This window comes from Chiloscyllium plagiosum, chromosome 27 (assembly GCF_004010195.1).
Source record: "Chiloscyllium plagiosum isolate BGI_BamShark_2017 chromosome 27, ASM401019v2, whole genome shotgun sequence".
In the NCBI taxonomy this organism is placed as follows: Eukaryota; Metazoa; Chordata; class Chondrichthyes; order Orectolobiformes; family Hemiscylliidae; genus Chiloscyllium; species Chiloscyllium plagiosum.
The window spans coordinates 2707885-2716735 of record NC_057736.1 but is presented as its reverse complement, the minus strand read 5'-3'; the positions used below and the strand labels follow the sequence as shown (position 1 = coordinate 2716735).

Sequence of the window (8851 nt, the reverse complement as noted above, 5' to 3'; positions counted from 1 at the left end):
GATCCCATTCCCCTGCCAAATTAGTTTAAACCCCCCCGAAGAGGGCTAGCAAACTTACCTCCCAGGATATTGGTGCCCTTCTGGTTCAGGTGCAACCCGTCCTGCTTGTACAGGTCCCACCTTCCCCAGAATGCAGTCCAATTGTCCAAATACCTGAAGCCCTCCCTCCTACACCATCCTTGCAGCCACGTGTTCAACTGCACTCTCTCCCTATTCCTTGCCTCACTGTCACAAGCACCGGCAACAACCCAGAGATGACGACTCTGTCTGTCCTAGTTTTTAGTTTGTGAGCTAACATGATGCCAAGGGGCTGGAGTAGTCTGGTTGGTATCTCCTAGATGTCTTTAATGTATGGCTGGGTGGCTAGAGTCTCTGGGTGTGTTGTGTCTTCTTGTTTAGGTCTGTTGTGTCGGAATTGGTGGACTGCGCTTATCGGGTACCAATTGTTCCTGAATATGTGTACAGGTGTTTTTCCTCGGCTTCTCTCAGTTCCTGGGTCCTGCAGTGTATTGTGGTCATTTAAATAACGTCCTGATGCAGCTCTGTTTGTGGGTGTTAGGGTGATTGCTCCTATAGTTGAATACCTGGTCAGTGTGTGTGGCTTTCCTGTAGTTACTGGTCTGCAGCTCTCCATTGGCTTTGTGTTCTACCGTGATTCCTAGGAAGGGGAGTCTGCTGTTGTTCTCTTCCTCTTTGGTGAACATTATACCAGTAAGGCTGTTGTTTATATGTTTATGGGTTTCTTCTAATCTGTTACATTTCATGATGACAAAGTATCATCCACATAGCAGACCGAAAGTTTGGGCTGGATTATGGGAAGAGCTGTCGACTCTAAACTCTGCATAACTGCTTCTGCTAAGAGTCCATTATATTGGTGAAAAACGCCAAGACTCTGAAGCTACCCTGCCATATAAAGGACATCCTTTCCTTCTCTTTACTCAGCACTCCTGAACACAAGTTACACATTCTACTCAGACTTCTCAGAAACATCGAGCTTAGCTTGCCTCTGTGAGGTGGAGCTAAATGTGCAAAGATGTGCAGGTCAGGTGAATTGGGCCATGCTAAATTGCCCATAGTGATAAGTTCATTAGTAGGGAGCAGGGGAATGGGCCTGGGTAGATTGCTCTTAGGAGGGTCGGTGTGGACTTGTTGAGCCGAACGGCCTGTTTCCACACTTAGGGAATCCAATCTAATCTAAATGTTAGCAACACATGATCTGATTAAACTGGAAATTGCCTGACAATACAGTGCCTCAGATATTGATTCTCATGTTGGAAATAAAATCAGATTGTAAAAATGGTTTATTTTATAATTTATTACAACTATTCCACTCCAAATTAATTCTTGTACTGACATACCTGGAGTAAATAACTTTGACCAATCTACCAACTCAAAATTTCACTTACTTAGAACCCCTATAGTGCAGAAGCAGGCCATTCGACCCATTGAGTCCACACTGACCCTCCGAAGAGCATCCCACCTAGCTGAGGAACATTAGCAGATCTTTTAAAAGTAGTTCAGAGCTCACAGCAAAGATATATCCCAGTAAGGAAAGGGGATTCCAGGAGGGAGAGAAATAAACCCTGGTTAATCAGGGTTAAAGATTGTATCAAATTGAAAGCGCATTGAGAAAGTTTTAAAAACCAACAAAAGATTGCCAAAGTACTTTGATAGTAAAATCAAAATGGACAGTAGAAGCTTCTTTGAATATATAAAAAGGAAGAGAGAGGCCAATCACACATAGGCCTCTTAAAAAGTGAGGCTGGGATAATAATCATGGGGAACAAGGAAATGACAGAGGATCTGTTCGCCGAGCTGGAAGTTTTTGTTGCAAACATTTCGTCCCCTGTCTAGGTGACATCCTCAGTGCTTGGGAGCCTCCTGTGAAGCGCTTCTGTGGTGTTTCCTCCTGCATTTATAGTGGCCTGTCCCTGCCGCTTCCGGTTGTCAGAACAGAACCACAGCAACGAGCATCCGAGCTACAAATCTTCTCACAAACTTTGAAATGACAGAGGAGTTGGATAAATACATTGCATTAGCCTTTACAGTGAGACTGATAGCATTTCAATGCTATTAACTAAGCAGGGGTAAAAGGAGGAGAGGCACATGGAAGTTAGTACAAGAAAGGATATATAGGTTAGTCTGATCTTCGAGTAGGATAAAAGGCCAGCACAACATCAAGGCCTGAAGGGCTTGTACTGTGCTGAACTGTTCTATGTTCTAAAACAAATTCTCTATCACTAGAGAATATCTGTCAGGAAATAACGAGGCTAAAGACCAATAAGATCTTTAGGCCTAATCGGATGCATCCTAGTATATTAAAGTAAGGAGCTACAGAGATAGTGGATGCACTAGTAGTAAGTAAGCTTAGAACAGTTAAGGAATTAAGGGTATGGTGAGTGGGGGCGGGTAAGTGGAGCTGAGGCCACGAAAAGACCAGCCATGATCATATTGAATGGCAGTGCAGGCTCGAAGAGCCAGATGGTCTACTCCTGCTATTTCTTAAGTTCTTACGTTATTAGGTAGATAGATTCTGGAAAGTCCCAGAGGACTGGAAAACTGCCAATTTATTTACTTAAAAAGAAAGGAGGCAAAGAACAATTAACTTTAGGGCAATTAGCTCAGTGTCTGATATTGGGAAATTGTTTGAGTCCATCATAAAGAATGTAAATCAGAGCATTTCAAAACGTGTGAAATGATTAGATTAGATTCCCTACAGTATGGAAACAGGCTCTTCAGCCCAACAAGTCCACACCGACCCTCCGAAGAGTAATCCCCCCCAGACCCATTCCCCGATATTTACCCCTGACTAATGCAACTAACACTGTGAGCAATTTAGCATGGCCAATTTACCCAACCTGCACATCTTTGAATTGTGGGAGGAAACTGGAGGAAACCCACGCAGACACAGGGAAAATGTGCAATCTCCACACAATTGCCACCAAGAGACAGGAATCGAACCCAGGTCCCTGGCGCTGTGAGACAGCGGTGCTAATCACCATGCCAGTGTCAGCATAAGTTCATGTAGGGGAAATCATACCTGCAAAATATACTTTGAGGAGGGGACAAGCAGGATAGGTAAAGGGGAAGCAGTGGATGTAATATACTTGGATTTTCAAAAGGTTTTTGAGAGTATACCACGTGTTAGGCTACTGAATAAGTTAAGAGCTCTTGGTTTTGCAGGTAGTGTACTGACATAGATGGAGGATTGGCTAACTAACATGGGTGGAGGAATGCGTCAGTAGGGAAGGGGGTTACACTCATGTCAGTCATTCTGGTGAGCAAGGGAAAATGGCAGAGGGTGTAAGGTAAAGAAAAAAAGAACAAACAGAAATTGGAGAAACTCGTCAGGTCTGGCAGCATCTGTGGAAAGAAAGCAGAGTTCACGTTTTGACTCTTCATCAGAACTGAAGAGTTTCTCCAGCAATTTCTGATTTAGTTTCAGATCTCAATTATCCACAGTTCTTTGCTTTATAAAAAAGAAAGAAAATGGACTTTTTAATACTTTCAGTATTTCTTAGATAAACTCACATTAGTGCACAGGGTCGTTTACATGCAAAGTGTCGTTAAGGGGTCAAACTCAAGTTGGAGAAAGTGAGAACTCAAGTTCCACAGTTTGACAGCTCAACATGAAAGGATGGCAGACTACAACTCCCAGGGTACACCTCAAAGACTGAGCCCAATATCCAGTTTAAATCAACACGACTAAAGATCACGCTGTTAGTTCACTGCTGCTGAACTCAGACGGATGGCGATATCAGCGAGCGACTTCTTACTTTAGCAGCGCCACACACACAATCCGCCAAACTACCTGCAGGAAGTGAATTAATTCGCCATGGGACAAAGTGTTCATTTTTTGTTTTGCAGGCACCGAGAAGCTGTTGGAGGTGTGGTTCACTCGGGCGGATGAAATGAAAGGCTCAGGAGATCTCCTTCACATCCCCAGATCCAAGCAGTGAAGGGAAAGGGCAGCAGAAATCCATTTGGGGCTATCTACTTATACAGAAATGCACACACAGCACTTGGCTAAAGTACACAGCATAGCTGCTGTGAAATATTAAAACAGACTTGGTGCCTGATGATAGCTGCACGCCAACCCATTCGGGGGAGGGAGTGTAAAAGGAGCAGGTTACAGGAGGTGACTCTGTTTTCAGTCTGTAGTATAATGAATCCCACCCAATGCTCACCTCCAGGGAAACCATCAGGTAGCGCAATTTTAACACGGAAACAATTTTTAAAACTCCACAACAAACTGCCCAATATTCCTGATGAATTGTATTTGTACAGAATCAACTAAGCCCTCAAACTCAATTTCGGTCAGCTGTAACTCACCCTTAAAGAGTGTGAACTTTTGTTGCTGAAAATTAAAGGTGGGAGAAGGAAGTGGCTCATTTCCTAAAACCAGGCCGATTTACAACAAAGAAAAACCTCCAATTAGTTTGATATCAAACTTTTTGGTGCCTTATTTAATAATATGTTGAGATAATCTTGACTTCAACATGCCCCCCCTCCCCCCAAAAAGAACAAAAACATCAAATTCTGGCCTGAAAAAAGATAGATGCTGGAGCTCTGCACCATTTTTTTTGTTGTTTATTCAGTACAGATTCCAGCATCTGCAGTGATTCGCTCCGACATCAAATTCTGGTCATTTCGAGGCCTCTGTTTGCTGTAGGTTCTCTCAGTGTGCTGATAGGGGCTGGCAGGAGTGTGCTCAATCCCTTGGGAGAATTTTGTCCCAAACAATTCATCTGTAACATTGTTTAAAATGTCAGTTTCAGGAAATGCGTTTATTCTTCACATGGTTTGGGTCGGTGTTCAGCTGCTTGTGTTTTTTTTAAAATAACCTCACAGCCCTTTGCAATCTGGAGACTTTCAGCCACAGGAACTTTCAATCCTGGCTCAGTAAACGGAGTGGGGGAAATGGCTGGAGTTATTTTCCAGCAGACGGTAGTCCAACCACTGGCGTTTTGGGGGCGGGGAGTGGTGTTTTTGTGTAGCTGCCTGTGGTAAGTTTGCTTGTTGCTGTTCATTTTCAAGACACATGAAGTATTTGGGGGAAGTGCAATCGCTGATGTAGTAAATATTTTTTTAAAAATGTGAAACAATATCAGAGTTTCAAAATATTGTAAAGGATAACAAAAGCCTTTTTGACTGCTTCAGAATTGAACTTATTACTATCTACTTATTAAATTAAATATTCTTATGTCCAAATTTGGTTAAAGTAGGTGTTGTTGGTAGAACAGGGTTGCAGTAGTGCAGTTATTGAGTAATGTAGTAAGCTCTTGTTACAAACATACTGACTATTAATATTAATATTGAGTCCCCGAGCAGGCTCATTAAAAATACAACACACATTGTCGGTGGACCATTTCCTGACAGTGCTTTTACGATCACTGTGCACAGTTATAATTAGGAACAAAGCGCATTATCCCAGTCAACGTTTCCAGAAACATTAGGCCGGCCTCTCATGTTTTAAAGGCAGACTGTTCAGGAGAGATGTTAGGAAGCATTTCTACACACAAAAGGTGGGAGAGTTTTGGAACTCTCTTCCACAAACAGCAGTTGATACGGATCAGTTGTTAATTTTAAATCTAAAATAAATAAGTTTTGGTTCAGCAAAGGTATTAAGGGATACGGGCCAAAGGCAGGTAGATGGAATTAAGTCGCAGATCAGCCGTGATCTCATTGAATGGTGGAACAGGCTGGAGGGGCTGAATGGTCTCCTCCTATTCCCATGTTGCTGTGTTACAGTAAAGATAATTATTGGACTGTATTACTGCAAGAGAACTTTTTCAAACTCTAATATTTTGTTTTGAGATTCTTCAGATTTCACTTTTTTTTCTGTAAAAGCATGATTCATTTTAGGATGTGAATATCTATTGTTTAAAAACATCTGGATAGTAACCATTGCTTTGTTCTCATCAATCTCCAATTCAGGAAGTAGCAAGGGTTACCAAGGTTCTGCTCCTGCTCACAATCTGATGACTGGAGCTGGGAAGGGTTGGTATGTGGACACCGGACCGGAACACCGCATACCTGTTGCTCATGTCCCTCTCTCCTCCCAGTTAGAGAATACTCAATACCCATTTGGGATGAGCTTACAGATGAAGAATAGCCACTGACAGGCTGCTCAGGATGGCCAGTGAAGAAAAGATAGAATGAAAAACCTTGGGTGCTGTGCGGGAATGAATCACAAACCACATTTTTTAATTGTCTACTCTTTTCTTGAACCACAAATTATTACACACTCAGGAAAACTGGGCAGATGACAATTTTAGTGTATGTGGAATTCATCTTAAAAAGAAATGTCCTCCTTGACTCCTGATCAGAGTGAAATTCATGAATTGCTATTTTAAGAAATATTCACCATAAATGGGAAAATGAGAAGATAACCCACTGTTATCTTGGACAGATCATTCACACTGGCCAAGTGTTTGGCAGACCTGTGTCAAGGCTACCCTTGCATCAATGCCATCCTTTATGTTTGCTCAATTCCTATTACCTTTGGTTTGCAGAAAATTGATACCTTAACCTGAGGAACCTTTTAACTGCAATTATTTGAAAAAAATGTGAATATTTATCATTAATCATTGCTGCTAGACGATGTTATATGCCATTTGATGTTAGCACACGTAACATCACCTGATTAGTGTAGCTAAAATCATAACTTGTTCACTTGTTATACAGTGTACCAGGTTGAAAACTGATTGCAAAAGGTAACATTGCAATGAATCAGAAATCATAATTACCTCTTTCCTCAGAATTTATTTTTGATCCACCAAATTTCAGCATGTCGTTTTCGTGGGTGATTACATATAACACTCTTATAACATGCTGTTACAGATAACAGAGCCTGACAGTATTAATCTAACAGTAAGGTCTTCCTGTTCTCAAAAAACAGTTACTGTGACTGGACAGGTAGTCACAATGAAGATGATAGGAAAGCTTTCTTGTCAGTAACTGCTGCCATCTTTTGTGTAAAATAGATTTGAATGGAACAAGCTGCTGAAAAATGTGCATTGTTTGATTGTCAGTATGACAAGAACAGACTGGCAAGATGCTTATGTGCTCAGGTAAGTGACAGCTTTGGGATATAATACTCTGCTGATTGTGGACTGTTTTAAGGACCCCTGAAATCCATTGTTTGACAATTCTTATTCTTCATTATTGAAGACAAAAACTAGCTAGGTCTTGTTTTCCACACTTTTTTCAAAGAAAACTTGAGCAGCAGTTTTAAAAGTGTAAGACAGGCTTTAATTTTGACAAAGATATTCCAACTTAATAACTTCTTGTATGAATATTCCAAAGAATGCATCTTATTCAGGAGTCAAACATTTGTAAAGTCATCATATAGGAATGTGGAGATCTTTTAAAAGTGACTTGCTGTACTCATTAATTTATAATAGGAAGACAGAAAGTTGTAATGATTTTCCAGAGCCAAATATTGAAGAATTATGCAATAGAATGAATTGCTCTGTCTTCCTACTGGCCTCCAGAGTCCATTGTAACTTCCTGTGATGATGAGAACTGAGTGATTAATGGTAAAAGATTGTAAGCCTCACAAGAGGAATGGAGGATGTTGCGTTGGCTCCAGGCACTGTTTGTGCACTCAAGGCTGTCCTCTTATAGGGAAGGCACATTTAAACTATTTACAACCAAAAACCTGAACTCATTATTTATTTTAGAAACTTCAGCTGCATTTTGCAAGTGTAGAAAAGTAAGGGTTCAATCTGTATTCTATATATAAGCTCTCTGTGAATTAAATCTTTTGTATAATACCTTAAATTTGAGGCTGGTATATCAATGCTTAAAGCTCAAAAAACAAGAATAATGTTTTCTGATTGACATAATTAACAATGCATTAATTTAGCAAAACACATTTCCTTCTCCTGCCTTCCTGTGAAAAGAAACCAAGGGATGTTATGCCTAAGTTTGTTCATTCAATGTAAACATCTCAAACCAGCTCTGCTTTGAAGGCAACTATTCTCTTCCAAGATTAGATTCCCTCCAGTGTGGAAACAGGCCCTTCAGCCCAACAAATCCACACTGACCCTCTGAACAGTAACCCACCCAGACGCATTGCACTACCCTATATTTCCCCCTGACTAACGCACCTAATGCTATGGGTAAATTAGCATGGCCATTTCACATAACCTGTACATCTTTAGGTTGCGGGAGTAAACCGGAGCACCCGGAGGAAACCCACGGAGACACGGGGAGAATATACAAACTCCACACAGTCAGTCACCCGAGGCAGGAACCAAACCCAGGCCCCTGGTGCTGTGAGGCAGCAGTGCTAAACACTGAGTCACCTTGCTGCCCAATTACATAGAATTTCACATTTTCATGATCTCATGGAAGGAGGAAAAGGATTTCTAAATTGCTCACCTTGCTCAAGACTTAGGAATTTTGTTTGTTTGTTCTTCCAAATGGTGATAATCTAATATAATAATCCACTGCAGTGCTGAGGGAGTGTTGCACTGTCAGAGGTGCTGACTGTTGGGTGAGATATTAAACTAACACTTTTAACTTTTCCCTTTGGAGAATGTATAAGACTTCATAGCACTGTCTCGACGGACCACAGTGGAGTTATGCCCATTTCTTGGTCAAATATTTATCCCTTAATCAGTGTCAGAAATGTAGACTGTCTAGCCATTATCATATTGTTGTTTGTGAGAGCTTCCTGTGCACAATGGGCTGCCATGTTTCTACATTAGGTAAAAACAATGACTGCAGATGCTGGAAACCTGATTCTGGATCAATGGTGCTGGAAGAGCACAGCAATTCAGGCAGCATCGAGGAGCTTCAGCAAAATCGATGTTTCGGGCAAAAGCCCTTCATCAGGAATAAA

General features: G+C 41.3%; 1 protein-coding gene across 2 annotated transcripts in view; it reads left to right on the top strand.

Annotated features, from left to right (window-relative positions):
- Positions 1-6853: 6853 nt before the first annotated feature.
- amd1 (adenosylmethionine decarboxylase 1) overlaps positions 6854-8851 on the top strand; it is a 79505-nt gene continuing 77507 nt past the window's right edge. For both annotated transcript variants that reach the window (XM_043717243.1, XM_043717242.1), the window contains exon 1: positions 6854-7073. In XM_043717243.1, coding sequence (XP_043573178.1) covers positions 7036-7073 — 38 coding nt within the window. In that variant the 5' untranslated portion in view covers positions 6854-7035. The remainder of the gene's footprint in view (positions 7074-8851) is intronic.